Genomic DNA, 26,636 nt, shown 5'->3' on the forward strand with positions numbered 1-26,636 from the left:
TATCCACCAATTTCCATTAAGCAGACACCATAGATTGACATCCAAGGAAATGAAACCCCAGCACTCTCTGCCATTCTAAAGCCAAGAACTTACCTGACTTTACTTCTTCCCTGGGTCTATGAAAGCAGTACTTCCTGTCAGCCAGACTGGAAAACCAAACGGAGATGCTTTCTGGCTGGAAATTCTTTTTCTTCAATGGTCAAACAGTTTTTAAGTTGGAGTTGGGTCTGCAGTAGTTAACTTGATGCTGTTATTTTTTTTTTTTTTTTTTTTTGGACATCCAGTCTTTTGGCAGCTCTTGTTTCCTCTTTGTAACTGGAACTCTCTAGAAACTGAAAAACCCTGGCCACTCCTAGCCAGCCACATCTTACACTGGACACTCATTACCAGGAGAATCAGAGCCACAGCTGAGCCATCAGTTCCTCCAGAGATTATCTGTTTAGCAGGAACTGTCGCCGCAGACTTCCCATTGCAACCTGAAAGTTGTTATTATTCACCTCTCAGGCTGAGAGACACAGGAGAAACAGGTCTGGCTACAGCTGCTCCTGCCTCTGCAGGCTCCAGTGAGAGATCGCTGCTCCTCTTTCAGCTTCCAAAGAGGCCCAGTAGCTTCCAGAAGGCTCTTCCCTCAACTATCTTGGCCATTGAGGGGCAAGAAGACACCACTACCAACAAGGATAAAATAAGTTTTTATTTATATTCTTATAGTAAAGGGGGAAGCCTTAACTTGCAAGACAATTCTTGGGCAGTATGTACAACATACTTTTTATTTCCATGGAATGGAATCAAACACAGACTGAGACTACAGAGTATACACTAGAAATCAGCAAATGCTGGCAACAGAGTAGGAAAAAGACAAAGAAATGAAGCCTAAAGACATGAAACCCTTCACTGGGATCTGTTGACCGCAGCCAGAGACAGGGCTGGATCACACAGTGGCGACAAGTTCCAGGACAGGAGGAGAGAAGTCGGGTGGGGAGGATGTATTGGGCTGCGGGTTTAGTACCAGGTAAGTCGCTCTTGGTATTTACATAAAAATAGTTGGCTCTATTTCTTAGAAATACACACAGAAAAAAAGGAAGATTTGATCATTACTTTATGAATCTGTCGCTTTACAATATGGACATCATCAGAAATAGGGGCATTTCATTCAGATTCAAATTTCAGTAGCAGGAAATAAATATCAAAACATCATCACTGGCCCTTAATACAAAACCTCTGCCCCACCTAAAACTCCCTCCCCGCCCCACCCACAAACGCCCACCCCTACCACTCCTGGGAGGTCGCTTCACTGCTGCCATCTCCTATACGTACCAGTGTCACGATGCCTCCTGTAAGGCTGGCTCTGCAGGCTTAACCAACCGAAGAGTGACACACGCCAAGGATCCTGCACATCTGTTCCCGATCTCCTCTTCTACCACACACCTCTTCGGGAATCTGGTCTTTCAAAAGGAGTGAAAGCTTTCCCAAAAAATAATCCTCACAAAGGAGAAGGGGTCAGTTCTGATTACTCCAATCAGGTCATCTTGTCAAAGCACAGCAGTTCAGAGATTCACAAAGTCCACCAAACACAGGTAACGGGGACTGGGAGGAGAGCCTAGTGGAGCAGGCGTCCTCCAGGCACATGCTCTGAGGGCTGGAGGAGCTGGTGGGGGGGTGGGGGGGGCAGGACACCGTGTACTCAGAGGTCTGGCCGGCCGTCTGTCCTCCACAGAAAGAGCTGCCAAGTTAGGGTGTTTTGGTTTAAAATTTCTGGTGGGGACAGGAACCCATGAAGGGAATACATTTAAAAATAGTGGACACAGGGAAGGGGATGAGAGCTGCTGTCCAAGAGCTTCTATGCAAAAATAACAATTAATAAAGAGAAAAGGAAAATAAAGTCTTTTCAATGGTTTCAAGGGTTCTAACGATGAACTGAAGGGAGGCTGAGACGATGGAGACGACAGTTTTATTGCTGGCCTGCCCCGCATGGCTTAGCTGGCCTCCATCCGGAGTTTCTTCCTGCTCTGGGGCTCTTCAGGCTCGGACTCTGAGCTGGAGTCTGAACCCCCATCGAAGGCAGAGATGGTGCCGCCCTTGGCGTTGGTGTAGAGGCTGTTGTCTGAGGAGGGGTAGTTGGTCTGCAGTTGGGCACTTGACCTTGCCTTCTCCAGTGCACGGACTAAAAGGCAACCAAGGGAGCATGTTACCACCTTCTGGAGATCCGGAGCAACCAAGTCTCAGACTCAGGGTCCAGCCTGTTCTTCCTAAGGGTTTGCTTGCTGGCCCCCAAGGCACAGGGTGGCTCAGAAGTCATTCCCTTCTGGTGGCTGTTCCACCTGCACATTTCCATTTCCCCCTTTTCCTTTCCCAGCTGGGCTTGGGGGCCCAGCAGACATGGCCAGCCACTGCCATGCCACCCTGAAGAGAAGGCTTGTGATGAGACACCGTCCTGCCATGGACCCAGCACAGAGACCAGAGCAAGAGTTCCCTGTTGGATTGAGCAGCGCAGCGACAGAGAGGAAAGCTAGCCCAGCATTGCTAGGCTCCATGAAGGTGTGAGGGCCCAATGACAGCAGGAAAGATGACGAAATATATTGGGTCAAAGAAAACTTTTGGCTTGGCTCTCATGAACAAAATCCACTTGGAATGACAAGCTGGACACTTGGAAGCAAGTCACCAATACACACAAAATACCTGGGCCTTTCAACAGACACCCCTACATACATGCAGGCTGCTTGGCCCATTATCCAACCCGCGGCCGCCACCCACTGCCCATCCCTTGGTTGAGCTCAGCTTGAGCCTGGAGGATTAAACCCTTCATGTTATTTATTTTATGTGAGATGTTCTAACCCAGGTGGTTACTTGCATTTCCTTTTACTTGCATCTTCCATGAGGGAGGAAGAGAAGTGAATTCCCCAGGAACAAAGAACTTGATCAGCTCTCGCTTTCCCCTGTGGTTGTAGGAAAAGGCGGGTGTGAGCATTGGAGAACAGCAGGGGCCTGGCCCATAGGCTGCCCTGATTGGACTACAGTTGACAATGGGGAGGGCTCACTGTCCCTGAACTCCTGGTGACTCTGGTACTTACATTGCACATTCTACTCCAAGGACCACAAAGCTCTGTTCAGATACCTGACACCAGGTGTGACCCTTACTGCAGGCAGAGCACCTGAGCCCCAAGGAAGGGAGAGATCAGGCCAGAAAAGATACAAGCCTTTGGATGTTCAATTCCCTAGCTCCTCCATCTCCTCACTGGAGGGTCTGGTCCTTCCTCAGGATGGCTCTAACACTCAACTTCGAAGGCCCATGGAGCAAGGCTGAGGATGCTTCTGAGGCAGGGTCCTCTGGCTCTGATCGAAGGCCCAGGTGTGAAAGCCCCAGCCTGGCCAGGGGACGGCAGGGCCAGTCGCCCCAAGAGCTTGGCTGCTCACCTTGTTGCTCCAGAAGAGCATTCTGCCGCTTGAGGTCATCGATGTCTTGCTGGTGCGTATGGTTTTTCCTTCGCATATACTGGATATACTCTGTTGCTTTGTCTAGGATTTGGGCCCGGGATGCCTGTTGCAATATGAGAAAAAAACATGGCATAAAATAAAGACCAAGTCTGAAAAGCAGAGAACCATGTCTTTCCCTGGCAACAACACAAGGAAAAGAAAGGCTGGAAATAGGAGAGTGGGCAAGACAGAAAAGGCTGAGGAGGAGTAATGGCTAGTTATAGCCTTTATCCCAAAGAGCCAAGAGATTCACAGAACTTACCCACACAGAGTCTCAGGAGCTCTATAGGAACCCAGGATACAACCACCAGCTAGACGGCCTGGGCTTAGAGTCTGACTCCTGAACTTGTACTCCTCTCATCTCCTCTGGATCTTTTTCATACAGCTTTTGTTCTTTGAAACAGGGTTTTAAGGTCAGGCAGGCCGCCTCCCAACTGTTGCGATTACAGCCATAAGCCACACTCTCAACCCTCTGGCTCTTCAGTTTGCTCTAAAGTCTTCAGCTTGCTGATGCTTTGAACTCACTACGTAGAGGACATGTACACTGTGCTAGGGCCTGGCTACAGGCAGCTGGTTCAGAATAAGAAGGTCAAGAGCTGGGGTAGACCTGGCTTGGAATGAAGGTGGGTACATTTTTTTCTCCATCAAGGTCTTCAGACTTTACCAAACCCTCAGACTACTGCTAAGTAGGCTCAACAGAACAATCACCATTTTTGTCCCCTGTCTGCGGAAGCTGTAGGCACTTGATGTCAACACAGGAAGGACATGTAGCTGAGCCATCCCAGGAAACAGCCACACCTCTACAATTATAGCAGCCAGTCTGTGCCTGGCTCATCAGGGGAACAAGTTAATAAATAAGTCAGCAAAATGGGTAACAGATCACTGTTTACTGCGCTGCTGGAGTCGAACACGCTTATTCCCACCAGGCTACGTATCTGGCCAGAGTTAAAGCCAGGTTTCCGGTCCAACACGTAAATTGGTACAAATGTAAAGCTCAAGGTAGGGCAGCATAGTAGCTCTGATGTCTAGCATTCATTCCAGAGACTGAGCACTGAAAAGCTTTGCTAGTGCTTAACAATTCTGCATTATACCCCAGTGCTCTGAAACAACCAGAAACCAGTGAGGGGGAAGGCAAAGAGCACACCAGTACTCAAGCTAGCAAATCTCAGTTTACTCATATTAAAAAAGTCCTAATGATCAATTACAGACCTTAGGTAGGCGAGGTGAGATGTGCAAGGCCTGAACTTTTACCAGTCCTTGAAAACACTAGATTCCCAAGCTTTCCTCTTATAGTACCCTCAAGGTGATCTGCTCAAGAGGGAACCATTCATATTCAATCAATCATTTTTATCTGCTAAGAGTTATGTGCAAGGCAGGCACTGTGGGGAAACAAAATGTATTAGTCACAGCTTCTTTGCCCATAAGCTTATTTACTGTCTAGTGGAGAAGATAAGTATTATCTGTAAGCAGGCAAGCCACAGGCCGTGCTGACAAGTCTAACGACTAAGAGATTACAAATGTCACTGGAGAGGCAGCTTCTGGCCAGAGCGACAACCCACTGTGTGGTAGACACTGGCCTTAGCGCTGATACTACCGCCATCCCACATGAAGCAGCGAGCTAACTGTGCTTGTGAGGAGAGGTCACAACAGCACAAGGGCATGACTGGGGGTAGTCGGGATGTTTTCTCAGCTGAGCAGCCAGCCTGTGTAAGAGGAACAGGGTGGTCCAGCAATGGGCACCTCAGTGCTTCTCACTTCTTCAGAGAGCCTTCTGAGGGCATCGCTGCCAGAACGGGGAAGGAGCAGCGCATAGTTAGCAAGGACTAATTAAAATCCTGCGCCCCTTTGACAGAAATGTAACTGCAGCTGCTTAGCAGAGAATGGCAGATGTCAGGCTGGGGATTTGTACCTGTAGACATTCCTGTCCACGGGTGCTCCTTACAACTAGAAATCCTCTACCCTCTCTATCACTGATAAATTCTCACACATATATACACCTCACTCATTCTCTGAGTCTGGATCTACTCTGAAACTGTGATCTTCCTGACTCAGTCTCCCAAGTGCCAGGATTAAAAATAAATGTGTACAATCTCTTTTTAAATCTGCCTATTTTAAAACTGTTTTCTAAAAGTTTCCAGAAGGCAGCCTTAGTTCTTATTGATGTGTGCGCATCTGAAAATGAGAGTGCTTGCAGATGGCCAGTGCTGACTGCTGCTGAGCAGCAAACCGAGCAAGGCCTGTGTGCTCCCAGTTTCTCTTGCAGGTACTTACAAGTGAAACCATGAAAGCAGAATCAAAAGGCGAAAAGTGAGTGGTGAGCACAAGCCAGAAAAGTGAACACTGTCCTCTAGGTGACAGCACTTTCCACTTCAGAGTAGGGTTCAGAAAAGACGGAATTATAAAGGCTCAAAGTAGTGATTTCGGAACAAGAGGTCCCCAAAAGGACACTGGCCTTTTTTTGATTTAAAGAATTTTTTGAGATAGGCCCTTACTATGTAGCACTGGCTATCCTGGACCTCACTCTGTAGACCAGGCTGGCCTCAAGATCCACCTGCCTCTGCCTCCAGAGTGCTGGAATTAAAAGTGTGTACCACTGCAGCTAGCTGGCTGGCCTGCCACTGTTCAAGGCATCCTTAATACTAAACACAACATAGCCCTTCCTCTAACTGCTGCTAAAAGCAAAAACTGCCCTTGCTTATGTGGGCAGAATGCCCCTGGCCAATCAACAATCCCAGAAAAAGTCCTGACCATTTCATTTTGTCCTTTTCAGGATGCCCCAAAAGCCTAAAAAGTTAAAAACATAATAGAGAAGGAAATTTACATTCACTCCGGGGGAGAAAAACGAAAGGTCAAAGTCGGAAAATGCCATATTCATCTGCAATCCACGCCTCTCAAGCCACAAGACTCCATGAGCAGCCACAACTGTATGTTGTGGGGAGGGCCCCTCCCAGCCCTTACGAGTTCATAGTACTCTCGTACAATAAACATCAAGTCCTGGGATTTATGGCGTGGACTATGGAATGGCCCTAGGCTTTCAGTTTCTGTTTTCTGAAACAGTTCTGTTTTCTAACTCAGTCAGCTGAGTCAACCGACAATGTTCGCGAGAGTCCTGTGACCACACAGAACCTGGTAAGTCAATGTGTTCACAGATCGACCACTGCCTAGTAAGCATCGGATGACTTTTTTTCTGTTTAGCTTTTAATGTTTAGAAAGCACTAACTCTGCCTTCTCAGTAGACAAGGCTCTTCTGAATAGGTTGGACAGAGCTCTGGGCCAGGACAGACTGTGGCTGCAGGGACTAAAGGGGTAGCTACAGTATGGCTATTGCAGCATGGAGAGCCACAGGCAGAAGTGGGCCAGCCTTGCAGTCCCTGTTGCAAAAGCCATGCTTAAACACAGGAGTAGGATAACCAGTGCAAGAGCAGCAGATCACAGGGAATACTGGGTGCCAGGCTCCCCACGCAGCCTTCTGTGTGAAGAAACTGATGCACAAAGCTGTATCTTTACCGATGTTAGCAAACTTGTAGGCAATAGAATTTGGACCCAAGTCTCAGATGCACTCATATTTTTCGGAACAGAACTGCAGAGATGGCATTAACATGGAGGGAAGAACTGAAGATGAGGGCAGGATCTGGGGAGAATCACTAATCTGCCTGCAAGGATGGCAATGAAAACCCCAGTAAAAGTGGTTTCTTCACAGCAGAGGCAAGGCCCAATGGTGAGCCAGCTCCACACAGACACAGGCCTGGACTGAAAAGCAATGGCCAAAGACTGGCATTTTTTGGTTAAAAAGTAAGAAGTGAAAAACAAAATCCAACAGTGACAGCAGCAGCAGCCGGCCAGCAGTGGTACGGCAGCCAAGAACACTGCTTTCCACAGGTGAGGCCTAAAGAGGCTGCTGGAACAGAAGAAATGCTGGCTGAGGCAAGAGCCTCAAGGGTTGGCTCCCACATGCTGCTGGCTTCACTGACTGCTGGAGACCCAGAAGAGGAAAAAATCCCCAAGGTACAATGAAGACTCCAGGTCTGGCAGCAGGTGGCCTGAAAAGAAGGTCAATTGCTTCCTGAGGTACACCCCTTTCTCTGAAAACAGCTAACAGAGGCAACCTACCCATGTGTCTTGGCAAAAGTTTCACATTTCAAAAAAGTACTCACAGCCTTCAAAAGAAGCTGATTCTAATCAGCCTCGTGGTTTCATATGATTCCCGAGGCTCATCAACACAGCTGTGTTCTCAACAATCTCCATACAGGGCTGGTGAGATGACACAGTGGGTGCAACTCACACAGTGGAAGAGAACCAATTCCAAAAAGCTGTCTTCAGACCCCGACCAGCGGGCCCACACACAACCAAGGCAAGAGCCCCACATTTCTAGTTCTCAGTCTTACCACACTTGCTGTTTTTGTATAAAGAGCCAAACTGGTTTAGACAATAGGGTGTGAGAGGTAAGGTAGAGACATGAAGAGATCACTACCAGGAGAAGCACCTCTGCCCCTCCCTGAGGGCCTAAAGCCACTCCAGTCAGCCGCTCGCTGGGCATGGCGGGCATGACATCTGCTGAAATGCCAATATTTAGGAGGCTGAGAAGGGAGAATGGTGAGCTCAAGGCCAGCCTGTTTTACAAAGTAAGACTCTGTCTTAAATAACCTTAAGTGGTGGGAGAGGAGGCAGGCAAAATCTGGTGAACATTTCTGTTTAATGAACCATTTTCCGGAAATGAAAATTAGCAAATCTGCACAACAAATGTGGATCTCCTCTAAACTAATTCACTCAAAAATGGAACCCATCCCTTTAGAAAGGGAGGCAAGAGGCTGTGAAGTTCCTTAAAGGCTTCATGCTCCCAGGCCCCTGGCAGGCCTGGCTGACTGTTAGGCAGAACCTAGATGACGGACCCTTCAAGACCTTGGCTTACGGGTCAAACATTATTTTCAAACCTTAAGGGCTTAACTGTGATATTGGGACCCTGATAGAAGGTGTGGCACTTCCCCCAAACTTTGTCCAAAAAGAGTAAGTACAACACACAGCTCTCTGAAGAGGAAATAGATCTAGTGACTAACAAGTGGAAAAGGATTTACTTTCAAAAGCAATAAACACAAATTTAAAAACAGTTTCTAGATTTTTTTTTTCCCTACAAAGTTAAGTCATCCTCTAAGGCCCAGTGATGGTGAAAAAGAGACAAAGTCCACAGAAAGACTCCAAAATTTATAGAGGGAATGAAAACAGTCCTCCTTGGCAACATACAGCAGTCAGTGGCTGGTACCCTTCATCCAACTCCTGAGAAGAGATTCTGAATACAGAATGGCCGCACACATCATGCTGTTCATCGATACTTTAGTGATAAAATTTAAGAAGTGTACAAACCCAAACTGGTCAACGGAAGCATCCCAATGACTAAGTATGAATGAGACATCATTTGGCGGAAAGGGAGGTCTGTAAACGCAACAAATGATTAACACTTTACCCATGGCCAGTGTGCCTAGAGGCCAGAACGGAGCATAGACTGATGCAACACATATCCCTGATTCTTAGACTTTGCCAGTTCTATGCACTGGGGGCGGGGGTGTTCTCATGTAGCTCACGATAGGTGCAAACCCATTAAGTAGTTGAGACTGACCTTGAGCTTCACCTTCCAAAAGCTGGGATTACAGGTGTGCACACCTGGTTATACAATGCTGGGGATGGAACCCAGGGCTTCAGACATGCGAGGCAAGCCTTCCACCGTTGGATCCACATCTGCACCTCTGGGTTGAAATTAAAAATAATAGCTTTTGGTGGGAGAAAAAGAAGACAAGTCTGATTAAGGTGGCGACCACTTTCAGTCATATTAGACTGGAGGGTAACACAGGGTCTAGAGCTTACTACGTAATACAGTGTGATTGCATGTTAGCCAAATGGCTAATGAACAATTGAAGGTGTTCAGTCCGAAGCGAGTGACCACAGCGAAGAACATATATATTTCAAATACTTAGTAAAATAAATAAATAGGGACCCTGCCCTTCTCAATCTGAAGAAAGAGAATGTACGAACTCTTGGTCCTCTGAAGGGAAAGCCCCGCCCCAGGCTCTGCAAGCACTCTGTGGATGTTCCTCTGGAAGTATCACCTTAGATCACAGAGTAAGTCTAGAACATGGATCCCATCCGCTTTTGCAAGCTCAGCAGGGTCAGGCTTGTAAGTACTAACAAAGAGGACAATAGCTCATGGAACCACTGGAGTCACAGGGACAAGACGTGTTTAAAGGCAAGAGAAGTGGTTCAGAGAGAGAGGACTAGAGGTGGAAACTGGCAAGGGTAGACAGAATGCATTCAGGAGACAGGGCCTGGACAAAGCCCTAGAGTCAGATATTATCTGGACCCTGAGGCTAGAGTCTGACCTTCAGAAGGACCTGAAAGTTGGCAATGGCATTTCTGGAAAAACAGAGGAAGTAGACACTCCAGTAGGAGGGTTCTTAAGAGAAAAGCAAGTAAGCAGACGGGTCCACCAAAACACTTGTAGGTAAGACACAGAAACAGTTTATAAGGAACTAAACAGAAGCTGATGCTTGCCCAAATGGGAGTTTGGCTAATGAATAAGGTGAAATGGACAGGGCTATGGTTTATATTTTATTTCAAAGACAATCTGCCAATAGCCCATCCACAGAAAAGAGGCATCTCCCAGATCCTATAACCAGGACAGACACAAGGCCCCTCCACTAACTATGCTTGAGACAGATTCCCTGCCTTTGGGGTCCTAATGATTGCACAGCACAGGCAACAGTCTTCAAAAAATCAGGCAAACACCAATACTGACACTGGGATTTGAATGTTTGCCAAGAACCATTTCATTCTTTGCCATAATGAAGCTATTTGCCTTAAAATACACCTACCTTACTAAAGAAACGAGACTTGAAGTGAAACTCTTTGCCATAACAAAGTTTTTTGACTTAAAATACATCTTATTAAGAAAACAAGACTTGAAGTGAAACAGAGATTAGCTCTGTCTTTTAAATGTTGCCCTCTTTCTCTACAAGAGGGCAAGACCCTCAAGAGTAGACATTACTTATTTGGTCTCTAGACTTTCATAGCACTCACAGGGTCTCAATTGCACTGGTACACACTCGAGAGTTGGGTACTGTTATTCTATGGGCTGTGCAAACCACAACCACAAATGAAGAATCAGCCATGTGCTGGACCGTTGTACTCTCACATCAAAGTCAAGAAATTCTGAGCTGAGTGCTAACTAGGAAACTCAAGGTTCCTTTTTGCTTGTTTGAGACAGGTTCTCATGTAGCCGAGTGATCTCAAACTCTTATGTAGCCAAGAATGATCTGGATGTCCTGATTCTCTTGCCTTCATTTCCCAATCACTTTGATCACAGGCATGTAGCACTGTGCCTAGAAAAATCCTGGGTTCCAATGCTGTATGTAAGGTTATACTCTTTGTGTGCATCTCTACCAGGAAGAAATCCAAAGCTCGAATGCCTGAGAGAATGCTACAGACAATAAACAGGCACTTTGGGGCTGGAGAGGTGGCTCAGAGGTTAAGGGCACTGGCTGCTCTTCCAGAGGTCCTGAGTTTAATTCCCAGCAACCACATGGTGGTTCACAACCATCTATCCTGGCATCTGATGCCCTCTTCCAGCACACAGGTGTACATACAGAGAACTCATATACATAAAATAAATAAATCTTAAAAAAAAGAGGAACTTCAGTTATAAAATACATATATATAAGAGGAAAACAACAACAACAAAAAACAGATTATGAAGGTCCATCTCCAAACCCAGGACTGATGACAAAGGTAAATGATCACTGACTAGAATGATTGATCTGTTTTCTGGGGCTGAGTGGAGAGACATAAAGTCTGAAAGAGACATAAAGTTTGAAAGACTCAAGGGACCCTCAGCTCTGCATTTTGGTTTAATCTGAATAAGCTACTTTAGATGAGTATTTTCATAGTTAACTCCTGTATGATACATCGCTAAGATCAATGAATCTATCTACCTCAAGAAAGCTCCCAAGAAATTACAAGATTTAAGAATTTATGAAAGACTGACTTTATTTGTTGTTTTATTCTTTCACAATCCCATATATACATATAATGAACTTTGAGCATATTTCCCACATTAAACTCCTCACCCCTTCCATCAAACCCTCTTCTTCCCCATATGTCCTCCTTTACTTTCATGCGTTTCTTTTTGTGAGCCCTACTGAATTTAACTAATGTTGCTACACCAGTAGGGGAGATTCTGTTTGCTACTCTGGGCCAACTTCAGACCTGAGGCAATCTTCCTGCCTCAGCCTTTGAGCGATATACCCCTGTGTGACTGTACCAGGTTTGATCTCTTGAAAATACCCTCAAACTGCTTATCCTCCAGGATTGCAGGAGGCAGCAGTCCCGGAGCTAGCCCTAGTTCTGGTATACACTGGGAAATGACCTTAAGCAGGCTCCTCATCTCTGATAAACTGCTAGCCCTAGTTCTGGTATACACTGGGAAATGACCTTAAGCAGGCTCCTCATCTCTGATAAACTGCAGGAACAGCAACAGTGATTGCCCAATGACAGTCAACACCCCTTTGAAAGGCTGTGTTTGAGACAGGATCTCACACAGCCCCAGGCTGGCCTAACTCACTATGTAGCTGACAATGACCCTGACTTTCTGGTCCTACAGCCTTTAGCTCTTAAATACCGGGATTACAGGTATTCAATACCACCTCCAGATTACTGGACTTTCCTTTCTTTTCTTTTTTAAAAAGATAATCATTAATTTGTTGGTTTGTTCACTTGTGTATGTGTGATTTCCCTTCGAACTGGAGCTGTAGGACATTGTAAGCCAACATGTGGATGATAGGAATTGAACCCAGGTCCCTGAAAGAGCAACACCCTGAGCTCATAGTTATCTTCCTTCAAACTCCCAAGGACTAGGATTACAAGAGTTAGGAAGACAGGCATTCCATATGATGTTTATTCTTATCATACAAATACAAGAAACAAGGACAAAATTGAGTTTGTGTCTTATATTTCAAGTTTTCTTTCTTGCCAGACATGGTGATACACTCATGTGCCAGATAGAGCACTAGAAATTCTATGTCAACCAAGACAATCCTAGGGGGGTGCAAGCTTCAGCTACGTTATGAGACCCTGCCTCAAAACAAACAGACAAATAAATAAGATGTTTCCCCTGGAGAGACGCAGTGGCATAAGCCTGTCGCCTCAGCACTTGAGAGGCTGAAGCAGAATTATGAGTTCTGATCACACTATACAGCAAAATTCCACATCAAATTTAAAAAAGACCATTTCCTCTCCACAAGTACCTTGCTTAGGATTCAATTCAATCAATGTCAATTTTTCATATATATATATATATATATAAAGGGAGAGGCAGGGGGATCTCAGTGAGTTTAAGACCAGCCTGGTCTAGATAGTGAATTCCAGGAGAGCCAGGAATAAAATAAATGAGATCAAAGTAAGATGTTCTATATATAATATATAATGCCCGTGATGAAACTCATTGCTTTGTGAATTTAAAGGCATTCACCAGGTCAGGCTTGGTGGCACAGGCCTTCAGTCCCAGCACTTGGAGGAGGCAGAGGCAAACAGATCTCTCAAGTTTGAAGCCAGCCTGGTTTACAGAATGAGTTTCATGACAGCCAGGACTACATAGTGAGACCCTGTCTCACAAAACCAGGACCCCTTACGCCCCCCCAAAAAAAACCCAAAAAAACCAAACACACATGCATGAAACAAAAAAAAGAGGCTTCACTTGACATCTCAATTCTGCAAGCCCGAAGCAGGAAGATTACTGTGAATCCAAGCCAGTTTGCGAGCCACAGACTTAAACTTTATCTCAAGAAACCAAAACTAACAAACAAAAATGTTTTTTAGAAAGGCTTGGACACATAGCACATAATCTCAGTGTTAACTCCAGAGTCACCTGTAACACAAGGATGCTGCCCTCACAGGGGTCAGATCAAAGGCTTTCCTTCCACAATCTGAGCTAAGCTCTTCAAAACTCACACAGAACACTCATTTCATGACCACTTACATGGCACAACCTTAACCATCGCAATTCAAATCAAGAGTGAGTCAATTTCCTTTGGTTCCAATACCACATTTTAAGAAGAAAATTGCAACATTTAGTGAGAAGTCAGTCTGAGAGCAAAGGGTTCCGGAAGTTAAGCCTCCCTGCACCTGTGAGACTGCTGGCAGTTACAACACAGGGCCTGGTATCATCCTCTCACCCATTCCTCAGCCACTGTGGCCTGTTCAAATTTCCTCAACTGCTCCTAAATGCTCCCCAGGTCCTGACTCAGGGCTGCTATTACACTCACCTTCCTCCTGCCGGAATGCCTAGCACCAGACAGATGGATAGTTCTTCACTTCCATGAAATCTGCCCAAAGGCCAGTGAGAGCTGTCTGTCCCAATTAAAGTTCCACCATTCCTTCCACCTTAATGGGCATGCACGCACGCGCATAGGCAAACCCCTGGCTAGCCAAGTACTTGGTACGTAGTCCAGACTAGCCTCAAACTTAAAAGATTCACCTGCCTCCGACCTTCCAAGTGCTGTGATTAAAGGCGTTTGCCAGCACCATTCTTAGCCAGTATTCATATTTTTAGTGATTACTCAATTTCTATCATCTCCTTGCTAGGATAAAAGATTTCTTTATTCTTACTAAGAACAGTGGCTGGTGTGCACAGACCTTCAACAAATATTTGCTGAATGGAGTAAGTGAAAAGGTTACAAATGACACGTTAGTTATTCCATTTGCACCCTACTAAATTCAAACCTTTAACCTCCTTGAAAAAAAAGGAGGCAACAGGATTTAGTATAAAGCCACTATACGGACTTAATTTAGACTGTAATAGCAAGGTAAGCTATCCCAAACAAGGAAGAGATACAGCTGTGAACTACCGTTTCAGTGTTTTCAAACTTTCAAACTCCTCGGAATCACCTGACTGCTTGCTGCAAGTGCATATTCCCAGGCTTACCTCCAGGAAGCTCACGTGATATTGGATGTGGGTGGTTCACAGCCCACGTTTGAGAAGCACATCCTCAGTCTGTCTTGTTACATGTGAGACTTAAGATAAAGGCAGCTCCTGCCCAAGTGGCTCACCAAAAGGCTGTTACATGACACCGTGGTGTGTGGAATGAGCACCAACTGTCAGCAGGTCAGACATGCGTAAGAGAGAAATCTTTTGCACAAAGGGCACGTCTCTCGGTCATAAAGATTTCCTTTAGCGCTCAGTGTTATACTTAGGAATGTTGTTATTCCGGAAAGTACCTTGGTTCAAGGCCATTAAGTCAAGTGCATACTAAGTGGGCTTAACCCTCGGCAAATTCTGGTTTTGTAATATTGTATTCATATGGCCTACTCTGGTTTTCCTGTAAGCTTAGACTTACTCCACACTTCAACTACACAGAAGGCACAGACAAAATATAGACAAAATATAAAGCATAGCTTTTCAACTTTTTATAACGTGAAAAATTTGATTTTGGATAAACAAACAAAGTCAGGACACTTAACACAGAACTAAAGCAGTAAAGTCACTTACAGTATACCCTAGAGTAAAGAGCGTTTTTATTAAATAGTGTTTCTTAAGCCAGGTGTAGCGGCACATGCCTGCACTGCCAACAGCCACAAGAGGCTGGACCCCAACTTCAGGACAGTCTGGCTCTACTTGATGCTCTTTCAAAAGCTGACCACGTGTGGTGGTGGACACCTGTGACCCCAGCATTTGGGAGATGGAGGCAGAAGCATCAGAAGTTCAACGACAGCCTTAGCTAACAGCCAGTTCTAGGGTAGCCTAGGCTATGTGAGACCTTGTCTCAAAAATTTTTTTTTCATTTTTTTCAGTGTGGGGGATCACCCATAGGACCTACACACAATAAGGAGGCACCCCACTATTGAGCTCTTCTCCCTTCAACATTACATCAAAAACCCTCAAATACCGCAAGTATTCTCCTTCAATTTACCATTTATTCTACTGAAGGGCTACAAAAAGCCTGCTACACGTTGTCAAGAGTAGAACTAATTGTGCAAACAAACTCTTTTTTTCTGTATTTCAAGCAGTGGCCCTAACCTATAGCTTTTGCTCAAAGTTTTTGTTTTTTGAGGCTGGAAACAGCTGGCTCCTACCTCTTCAAGGAAACCAAGTTTCCAAAGGCTACTAGGAAGAATGACAAGGATTACGTTTTATTCTCTTCCATACCAATATGACTCTTAACTCTTTTTGTTCCACAGCTTACAATGCTCTTTAAGCATCTTGGGAAGAGCAGCCGTCAGGACTAGACATCACTGGTGCCCAGGCAGGTGCCCAGACCTGCCGGCAAGTGTCGATTTACACTAGCTACTAATGCTGAACTGGACAAGAGAATTTCCCACAGACGTTTAGGGTGTTGCTGGCCTGGGGACCTTTAGTGATCCCGAACTAATTATGGACCACGTTACATACTAGGTATATAGTTATAATAATGTCGTGAATAACTCATTTATTTGCCTAGCATATACAAGGCCCTGGGTTCAATCCAAAGAGAAAAGTAATCAATTATACACATCTCCAATTTTGAAAGACCACTCCTAGGGATATCTCACAAACAGCTCTATTAGAACTGAACAAATGAACAACTGAGATGTGTGGGGAACCTCCAAAGAATCAAAAAATAAGAGAGCAGGCCACCTGACAGTATTCCTTTACAGAAGGGATATGCCGGTAGGTTCCAACTGGCTTTGTCAATAAACTCACCTTCTCTCCTTGGAGTGATGGGACTGAGTCCCGCAAACTGTGAAAGCTGTCTTTGATGTGGTCCCTACGTTTTCGTTCCAGTGCATTATGATGAGCCCGTTTGTCGGCCTAGGAGAACCAAAAGAGAGCTTGTTAGGAATGCCACTCCTTTTTCAGGTGGATGTGGTAAAGCCTGGAAGTGTGTGCAGTCAGCGCTGTCCCTGGCAAGTGGACTGGGAGAATTTGTAGAGTGAGGTGGGCAGTTAGGAGTCTCCAGAATTAGGCTCTGTTAAAGGGGAGAAAGGGGTGAACAAGGCTTGCAACAGGAACATCCAAAGTAGCACGATGGATCCAGCTCATGCACGAGTAAAATCAAAGTTATTCACAGGGACCAAGGGTGACTCTCCTGGAAGTGTCCCCAGCCTACATGATGGAGCAGTTGCCAATCCGTGGTTGGAGTGTAACTAAAGAGAGCTCCAACAGGCACAGTCATAAGATATGGCACCTCTACCATGACACCTGGGGAAGCGGGGTGCTTCTGCCCACGTGAAACCCACCATCCCGAGGCTCTGTTCTGACACCCTCCTGCTGAAGGTCACTATCACAGCCTCTCAAGTCAAACCTCTGGAAAAGCCAGTTACATCTGGTCATTATGACAGAGCTGACACACGTGCCAACTGCATTTGGGTTTCCTCTCACACAGGCTGAGCCGGAAAGGCAGTTGTTGGGTAGCAGGGCTTCTGACTCCACTGCATGCTCTCCGTAAATTGCCTCAGGCACTTGCAGCAGGTCAGGCCCACTTGGCAGTTTTCTAAATACCCTAACCAGCCTTTAACCTTTCCTGCTTGGAACCATTAACAGTCAGCTGTCAGGGTCAGGACTGTCAACCAATCACGAAGGTTAAGGAAGCAGGCCCGGGGAGCACTGCAGAGGGCCTTCATCTCCCTCTAAGCAGAACAAAACCTACTTCAGCAAGAACTTCACCACACCTGACCTTCAGGAATTACAGAGACACACTCTCTTGAAAACTGACCCTGACTACAGCAAGGAGTGCTGAACTCGCCTAAAGAGCCTATCTATACATGAAAAAGTGACCTGGTTATTAAGCCCAGACAGACTGCTGGGAATTTTGAAAATGCAGCAACAAGCATAAACTTGGTTTAATGCCCATTCCAATAGAAAATATGGGCAGAGAGAAATCAGAGCCACGAGAAGAAAAGGGTTTGAAATTCTATTATCAAATTTGAGAAGTCTGTGACTTGCTCTAGAGGAAGAGCCTGGAGCATCTGTGGCCCACACTTTCCTCCTGATCTCTCTGGTGCCTTGCCTGCAGTTCTGTTAACTGGTACAAACTCCCATCAGAGCCACTGCCCGGGGACGGGGCAGAAGCTCGGAGGACTTGTAAGATTATCCCTTCTTAAACCTCAGTTCGCTATAAAGCAAAATATTTTCTCTATTAGTTATATAGAAAATATAAAAGAGGAATCTGAAAGGCAAGTTAAGCTTGGAAAACCAGGTAAGTTGAGGTTAGAGGTGGCAGCTCTGTATTATACAGCACCAGGGCACGATAACTACAACTGTCCTCCACGAGCAGTGTAAGACAGCTTCAAGAAATGAAATCCACCAATACCCAGGTAAACAGGCCTGACACAATCAATACCTAAGGAGTACAAGAGATCCAGGACCAACATTTGACATGCATTCGCCCTCTGGTGTTAGCTCTATAATTTCCAAGATGGTCTGTTTATGCGCAAATCAATCGCTCAGCTTTGGTATTCAGCAGCAGCCCAAGATACTCCTGTTTACTAAATCACCCTAACTCCTGGCCCTCCTCCCAGCCTAAGAGCTGTGCACGGAAGCAGTGACCCCAGTTACCCACAACCCCTCCTGTTGATACAAATAAAATCCTAATTGTCTGTTTTCTTTCTGGGAGAAGCCTGAAAGTCCCAAGCACTTGGAACTAAGTTGGAGTCGGTTTCCTGTGGGGCTGTGCTGCAAGCAAGGAGCTAAGTTTAACCCAACACCAAAATCATCCCCACAAGATGCACCACCCCCTCCCACTTGCTGAGCACTGAAAGGACTGAAATGGACAACAAGTCTTTTGGTTGGAGGACTGCAGTGAACTTGGCCGTGGACCACGAGCAGAAATCTCGGCTTCTCATCTGGGGAGCCAGCCAAGTTCGAAGTTGGCTCGGCTAGGAGAGGCGGCAGGCAGTGGCCTGGTAGAAAGCCTAGGCTGGGGACTGTTGTTCTCCCAGCAGTGGATGGAATTTCTGTGGTGGTTCCAGACCCAATTTAACAGCAGAACAGTTAGCCCAGCCCCTCCTGCCATGCTTACCCCTCAGCTGCTATGCCTAAACCGAGACAGCCACAAGGATGTATTTGTTTGCCCCTTCCCCAAGCCTCATTTGCAAGCACACGTGAAAAAAACATGCAGAACTCACATGCCTAATTCCAGGCAACTCTGAATTAAGTGACATTTCTAGTGCTTACAGAGCATAGGAAAACTTGACACACCTTCACACAAGGCTGAGAGTTCTCTCTGGAAAGTATTTCTAAGCCGCAGATGAGGCTGAAACCCCTTAGCTTTGCACGGTGGGCCAGTGGGCAGGCCAGTATCCTGCCTTGTTAGCCATCTTCTCTTGTTGACAGCTCTTTCCCAAAAGGCCAGGCTTTCAGAATTGAGAAGAAAAACCAGGTGACTCTCAGCTTAAGGTGCTGGAGATCCTCCCATGAACTCTCTCTTTTTAAAGCAGCATGGCAATTAACAGCAGCGGAGCAAACAAAGCAACTCAGATCAGCGCACATTCTCTTGCCTACACTGAGGAGTGTCCGGCCGTGCAAACCCTGGGACCGGCGGTACCCTTGTGGAATAGGAGATCATAGAGGTCTTCTTGAGCTATGCCACAGATTCCCAAATGATTCCCCTATACATCCTCAGGAGCGGTGCTGGACACCGCTTGCCCTCTAACATAGGAGTTGCAGTTTCTGTCAGAAAGCCCTTCTTCATCAGCACGCCCTAGAATAAGGGAAGTACCAGGGGCTTTGTGATACCAAAGAGTAGACCACAGCTGCTCACCAGCAACTCTAGCACCAAACAGCTTCCAGCTTTCAAGTCTATGCCAGGCTTTTTACTCAGTCCTCAGTTTTAGTCCCACCACACTTTTCCACGCTGGCAGACAGAAGCAAAATCTTTACCTATAATTTGTTCACCTCTCCCACTAACAAGCATGTGTATCTGAATGCTGTCCAAAGTTGAAAGCAAGCTTAGTCACTAAACTGGCACAGAAGTTTCAGAGACCCATTCAGAATTGAGTATTTCCCTTCAACTTATTGCACAGACACTGCATCTTCATTCACAGCGTCTCAACAATCAGCAACCTAACTTCCTGCAAGACCCAGCATGAAGAAACACCTTACTGTAAAGGATGTACAAGGTTCTCCAGAACACCATTTCTTGCAAGCTGCCCAACATCTAACTGTTCCATCACAAAGGGGGAGTCTTTCCAATACCAATTCTCTCCCCATGGAGAGAATCTGTGCCGTTCTTAGCGGGTATTTAGTATATTTAGTTTCAGAAACTTAAAGGTTGCACTTTAGAAGGAAGATAGAGTCACTATTATCAAGCTACCCTTACTGAAACACTAAGAATGCTGAAAAATACAAAGGTTCCAAATTCTCATACAGTACATTTATTACTTCTGACTGATAAGAATCAGATAAAAAAAAAAAGCAATTTCTAAGCAACTTAAAAGTGCTCATTTAAATCAACACAAAAACTGCAACATGAAACAACAGGCACCTGGGCTGAGATAAACACACTAAAGTCCTTAGCAGGCAGACATTAACTCCAGTTTCCTAACTCTTCTGTTTGAAGCCGAAAGCTGATAAACACTTCTGTGAATATACTTGCTTTTGAGGCTTCTCCCATCTTTTGGTACCTGAAAGAACTTGGGAACACTACAATCCACACATGTCATTCCACTAGCCATTTAAGAAGGAGGATTTCTTGGTTAGGACACTGAAGTCAGGCCTGACAGCACAAACGTGTAAGCCCTGCACTTGACAGGCAGAGGCTGGAGAATCGCTGCAGGTCAGAGGGGAGGCCACATAGCCAAACCCCATCATAACCCTTCCTCGAACCCAATAAAGATCAAATAGGATTCCTTGATCAACTCTTTTATCCTATCAGACTCCTGACATAAAGCAGCACAACTCTTAAACACTTAACACCACCTTTTCCTGTTACAGGCACACACAGGAAGAAAACCTGTTGCTTATGTCATCAGAGCCAACACCAAACAGAAATGAAGAATATGTGCCTTGCAGCATTTCTGTCACGAAGCTGATCCCAGTTAAGACACCAAGTTTCCTGAACTCCGACATCCAACGCGGTCAAACTCCCTTCCTTTCAAATGCACGTCAATTGCCAGAGAAGCAAGAGCTGAGAAGTTGATAGTGGAATAGCACAAACCTATTTTAAACGTCCCGCCAGTATTGTAACTGCACCACGGCGAGAGTTAGGCAAACGCGAAGGACAATACAGGTGTCTTGACAAACTCAGTAATCCTACATTTCACATATACTTTCACTCTTTCCCAGAAAAATTCCCCGAACAGAAATAAAGTAAAAGAAAGCTCTTGTATAACTCAGAAACCTATCTTTTAAAATACAAGCTGCTCCTTTAAAAAAAAAAAAAAGGCAACACCAGTGAGATTCTGCAGTTATCAAATTTAGTAACTAGTGTTTAGAGTTACTTCCTCTAACAGCTCACTGTTCCCTAGAGAGGCTGCTTCCGGGTGCAGGACATTTGTCAGATCAGTTTCACTTTCTGTTAGCCTCCTTCCTAATACTGTTCTGAATGGCCTGCACTTTTCAAGGGGCTCGAGATATTACATGGACTCTATAAAATACTACCATCTTTTTATGTAAGAACCCACACAACATCTTCCGAACAACTTGCTTGTGTGTGTGTGTCAGGGTCTCACTCCGTAGGTTGGCTCAAATTTATGGTAATACTCAACATCCAGAGTTGGGATTACTGGTGAGCCACCGTACCTGGGTTCCAAATAACTTCTTAAAAGTTCTTCTGCAGTCCTAATCATGTTCAGTGCCCACATTTAGCTTTTCATTTTAGTCCACATATTTAGCTAATAGCTTTCCACATTTAAAAAAAATGCATTATTTACACTAAATTTCAGTAAGTAAACAGATGTATTCATATGGATTGGGGAAGAATCCATGTTTCCATCCTATTCATGATAGCTGTTTGATGCAGTGTCTTCAATACACCTGCTTTTTCTGTCTATACTGACTTGTGCCAGATAAAACAAAGGGTGTCAAAGGTTCAACCCCCAGCAACAAAATTTTCATTGTTTATGCCCCAAAATGAAAGAAAAAAAATCCTAAGCACATTAACAAAAAAAGTAAAAACATCTAGACGATGTAAGATCAGCCTCATGGGAATGGAGGCATTTAGTAAATTAATTTATATCACCCAGGTGGATACTTTAAAAAGCAGAAAGCCTACAATAACTGCTTATCATAAGGTAAGAAAACACCTCTCACTGAAAAGCAAATCTAATTCCAACTCAAGGATGATTCTTCAAAACAAGCTGTACCCAATCCTTGCCCTCTAACCCTGATCAAGCCCTGCAGCAGATTTTATAACTAAAGACTTGGAGGGGGGAAAAAGAAGTAGCTTTTTTTGTTGTTGTTGTCCGTGTTTTGGTAGAAGAGGCTCAAATGAAAACCACCAAGTCTGTATTATTAAGAATAACAGTACCCAGGCATGGTGGTGTCCACATTTAATCCCAGCACCTAGGAAGCTGAGGGTAGGTGGATCTGTGAGTTAGAGGCCAGTCTGAACTATACTGTGAGACTTCTCTGCCACCCTCCCCTTTTCTTTCTCTCAAAAAAGAGATAATAGTAGCTGAAAAACAGAACAACAAAAGAAATTTGACTTTCAATAGAAGTATGTGTTACCCTTCATTAAGAGATAGCATGTTATCTTCAGTGAGGAACCCTCAGAACAATCCTGAAGACCTCTGAGATAACTGCACTGAGAACCAATCAGTTCTCAATAAATAGTTTTTCTTAATGTTTAGGCAATCCGTACAATCTTTGACGCTCTAATAAAGAGCAGATACAACTGTTTTTACCCTGTGATTATCAAAGTCCTCCATCAGAGCTACTAAAACAGCATCCTGCAAACTTGCTTTATTCAGTCCTAGGGATTGAACCCAGGGCCTCCTGGAACTAAGTGTCCTGTTGAGCTATACTCCTTAGCAAGAGAGAGAAAAAAAAAGTAGAGTGCTTGTTTGTTTGAAACAGAATCTCATGCTGTAGTCTGGGCTGGAACTCATTCTGTAGTCCAGGTTGGCCGAAAACTCAGGGCAACAATTCTGCCAAAGCCTCAGAAGCACTGGGCTTACCGACTGGATCACAGCCCTGGATTCTGTGTTGTTTTGTGTTTGTATGTTGAGGCAGGGTCTCAGTGAGCTGCTGAAGCAGGATTGAATGTTCATCTTCCTACCTCAGGATCTGAGTAACGGGTTCACAGGCCTGGATAACCAAACCTAGTTGCACCCTGCAAATTCTTTGTAAGTCCCCAAACATCCATTCCACATATCATTTAAAAATCAGATTACTAGCAGCTAAAGGGAAAGCTTCATAGCCAAAACCTGATGACCCTAAGTTCAACCTCCAAGACCCACAGGTTGGAAGGAGAGAAGCAGCTCCAAGTTGTTCTCTGACCTTCACATATGAGCCATGGCACACATGTGAGCCATCCCCCCAACACACGTTATAGAAACAAATATGATTTTTAAAAGGTAATTAAGTAAGCTGAGGTTGTAGCTCCATGGCAGAGGGGTTGACTGGCATGCTTAGGTCCATAGGTTCAACTCCCAGAACAGTCAAAAATTAAATGCACATGAACACACCAGAAAAAGAATAATCTGTGTTTCTAGCATTTTAACATTTCTTATAAAGTAGGAAGTTCCAGGGAGTATAGCTCAATGCTAAAGGGTCTCATCTCAGCCCTGGAAAAAAAAAAAAAAAAAAAAAAAAAAAAAGATATGGCAATGCTGAGCTCGCTCTTGCTCATGTAACAAGCACCAGAGCTAGGCAGCTGCTCTCCTTTTAGAAGGGGTGCCTCAGTTCCCCAGTCCTCACCTCTTCCCTCTTACCTGGGCCCCACAGACAAATGCATGTTTTGGCCCTCACTCTACACCCTTCTTACCATTTCTAACTATCAAATATTACAGTTGTCTTTCTTCTCTGATTTGAGTTTATTCTGAGCCTATCCCTTTTCCCTCTCCCTCATCTATATCCACTTATTCCTAAGTCTCAGACTCCAAAGACAAGAGGTCATGGCATTAACCAAAATCCACAGAAACACCTACAAAAAAAAAATTGGTATGAAAAACCTAAGTTTTCACCGATAAAATTATATCATCACCCTTCAGCAAAGCTGTCTCTTACAGTGACACTTCTCAGGATTTTTTTTCCTTCTCAAATGGAAAGTCAGACCACAAGCAGCCAAGACACTTTCTTTTCCATTTTTGTTGTTGTTGAGAATACCATGCTTTTCTAGATTCTAGAGGTCTGCAGCAGTCACAGGACTCTGGCTAAAGGTGATTACTACATGTGCCTTTAGCTTCACAGAACTATGCAGATATTGCTTAAAGTTTACTTGCTCCTAAGTAAAACTTAACCAGTTTTCTCTGAAATAACAGCACCATTCACTTCGGAACTCGCTTTAGTCTCTCACATGCCTCGGCTGCATCTGACACTGAACAATACAGAAAAACTCAGTCCGCAGCACAGGGCTCCTCTTACTCACCTCCCTACCTGCTCACTTACACCTGAGAACCCAGAATCATGGGATTTGCAACGCCCCCACCTCCAACCCCAGCTGAACTCCACCTCACCTTAGCGGTTAAGAGGAGTTTACAAGAACATTAAAAGTAATAGAACGATCTCTTTTTCTCTCTGACTCCAAAAAGAACCAAAACTGAACGGAAATGAAAATGAAATGGAGAGTAGGAGACGTACCGCAGATTGAAACCTCGGTTGCTCTTCCTGGAATAAGAGAGAAAAAAAAAATAGAAAATATAGAAGTTATTTTTACACTTTGCATTCAATAATAAGAAAGAAAATGCCGGCGGCGGAGGAAGCAGCGGGTGGGGGAGTCAGCCCGACACCCCTCCCTCCCTCTTTCCCCTCCACTCTCTCCAGCGGGATTCCCGCAGCCTAGTGGGGGTCCCAGGCGCTGGCCCTCCTTCTGTGATCCGAACCGGACAAGAGGGGTCCCGGGCACTGTCTGCTCTCCCGGGATCCCTCTCGGGCGTCAGAGCACGCCCAGCCCCTTCACCCCAGGACCAACCGGTCACGGGAGGAGGGGGATCGTGGACCCAAGGAGCAGAGCAGAACCCGAGCGCTGGTCTCCTTGCCCAGGATCCGGACGGATAAAGGGGTCCCCCGCCAGGCAGAGTGGAGAGGGAGGCCTCGACACCCTCCTCTCCAGGAGGAGGTGGGGGGTCCCAGAGGCCGCGTGTCTGCTCCCACCTTCAGTCCCAGGAGGCCTCTCCGGACAGGACTGGAGGGGAGCGAGCCCGGAGCGCGACGCAGGCGGTCCCGGCCCCGGGGGAAGGGGACGGAGGCGGCGGCGACCCGGCCCCCTCCCGCTGTCGCCCCGCGGAGAGCCCTGGCCGCTGTCCCCGCCTGACAACCCGAACGGAAAGGAAGAAGCCCCGGGACTCACGTCGCTCTCCACCTCGATGTCATCGTTATCGCTCATTTCCTACGGCCCAGGGAGCGGCCACTGCAGCGGCGGCCGGGGAGGGGAGGGGTGGAGGGAAGGGGGAAGTCACCGACAACAACAAGCCGAGTGCCCCCACGCACACACTCACTCACTCACTCGCTCCCTCACTCACTCACTCACACACACACTCACACACACACAACACGGGCGACAACCACCTCACTGCAGCACCGGATCAACGGCGGCACGCACGCCCGATCGGCCCCCTGACACGTGACCGGGCTCACTGAGCTGGGGTAGCCGAGACTTGTAGTCCACGAGCGGCCGATGGGCGAGTCCGAAAGCGCCAGAGAAACTACAAATCCCATCAGGGGCCGCACACAGGCTTCGCCAGCACCGCTTGTTGACAGAGAGCAGGGCGCCTGCGCACCGGGTGGTGGCTGCGAGAAGTGGCGCGGTGCCCCCCGGGAGATGTAGTCCACAGACCTCGAGTTGTCAGGAGATTTTCTTCCCCGGGCGGCGGAGAGGCTGCTGGGAAGACAGGACACGTGGAGGGAGCTGGGCTCCTGGAGCCGGCCACAGTCTGAGCTCTGGGCTCCCGGCCCAAGGGATTGGGTGGAGGCTCTGGGGGAGAAACTGGCTGCCAAAATAACACTGTCTCTTCTTGGCTAGACTGCTTTTACATTGTCTCGTTTAATGCTTGAGTCGCTCCACTTGCGCCCTGGGGCGTAACCCTCCCGGGCAAGAATCACGCTGCTGACCGAGGGGGCGCGGTCCGGATGCCCATGCCGACCCTCTGGATCTGTTTTGGGATGTTAAGAGGCGTTCCGGGACAAACTAAGGAACCGACCTCGCGGGGGTATCCTTAGTCTCAAGAATCTTGCTTTCATTTGTCGGAGAGAACGGTCCTTAGTTGGCTTGAATGTTTACAAAACCTCAGGAAGGTGGAAGTAAAAGCTACCTTCTGTTTGTCTTAGCCCTTGCAGATTAGAGAGTGCCCCAGTTTAGAGAACCTTAATTAAGAAGTACGAAAAGAATCAAAACGAGAAAGTTGAGCAGCTCCCTATGCAGTTAAGGTCATATTTATACACCGCAGTATAAAGTGTAACTACATTTCATCCCACAGTATTTACTGAGCAGTCCCCTCAAAGACCTCACAGAGCTGTGGAAGCGAAGACTGGACTACCCTGCCACCATTTTCAGTGTGCTTCGGGTCCTCGACGAAAGAAAAATAACAATAAAGGCACAAATTGTTTTGAGTTAACTGATTACTGAGTGAAAATAATTTGTTCCTGACTATTGAATGCAGAAACTTGGTGGTGTGATACAATCTTTTGTGACATCTAGCCCAGGCTGGCCTTGAAAAGCCTAGTGTTGAGAACAGAGTTCTAAGTAGACACTTGACCGTGACAGGAGACACGGATTCTAAGGGAATCAAAGACAGTAGGAGAGGGAAATGGATGATCACAGCAAACAACCGTTAGATATCTACCTGCAGTGTGCAGAGCTTTATCAGACATCCTGAGCTGCAAGCTAAGTTTATTTGGGGACTTTAAAATTATCTCATGCCTGGTTCATGCCCCACCTCAAGTCAGTCAAAACCTAATTCTTTGCTAGCCAGCATGTCTTTATTCCAGCATTGGGGAGGCAGAAGCAGGAGGATCTCTGTGAGTTGAGGCCAACCTGGTCTACAAAGAGAGT

The 26,636-nt window shown here is 46.0% G+C and overlaps 1 protein-coding gene across 4 annotated transcripts; it reads right to left on the minus strand.

Moving 5' to 3' along the window:
- Positions 1-670: 670 nt before the first annotated feature.
- Positions 671-25,216, minus strand: Max (MYC associated factor X). 4 transcript variants are annotated; one of them, XR_009593002.1, is made up of 6 exons: positions 24,936-25,216; positions 24,227-24,253; positions 16,190-16,297; positions 3,412-3,535; positions 2,849-2,933; positions 2,023-2,161 (listed from the first exon to the last, which is right to left on the minus strand). XR_009593002.1 is itself a non-coding variant. In XM_021635542.2 (5 exons), exons 1-5 carry the CDS (start codon positions 24,969-24,971, stop codon positions 1,974-1,976), a joined length of 483 nt encoding a protein of 160 aa, XP_021491217.1. In that variant the 5' UTR covers positions 24,972-25,211; the 3' UTR covers positions 671-1,973. The 4 variants fall into 4 exon arrangements, 2 of the variants coding, with proteins under 2 accessions (XP_021491217.1, XP_021491218.1); XR_009593003.1 differs by having other exon boundaries at positions 2,024-2,161; positions 2,833-2,933; XM_021635542.2 differs by lacking the exon at positions 2,849-2,933 and having other exon boundaries at positions 671-2,161; positions 24,936-25,211.
- Positions 25,217-26,636: the final 1,420 nt, after the last annotated feature.

The sequence above is a fragment of the Meriones unguiculatus genome, chromosome 7 (genome assembly GCF_030254825.1).
Source record: "Meriones unguiculatus strain TT.TT164.6M chromosome 7, Bangor_MerUng_6.1, whole genome shotgun sequence".
Classification (NCBI taxonomy): domain Eukaryota; kingdom Metazoa; phylum Chordata; class Mammalia; order Rodentia; family Muridae; genus Meriones; species Meriones unguiculatus.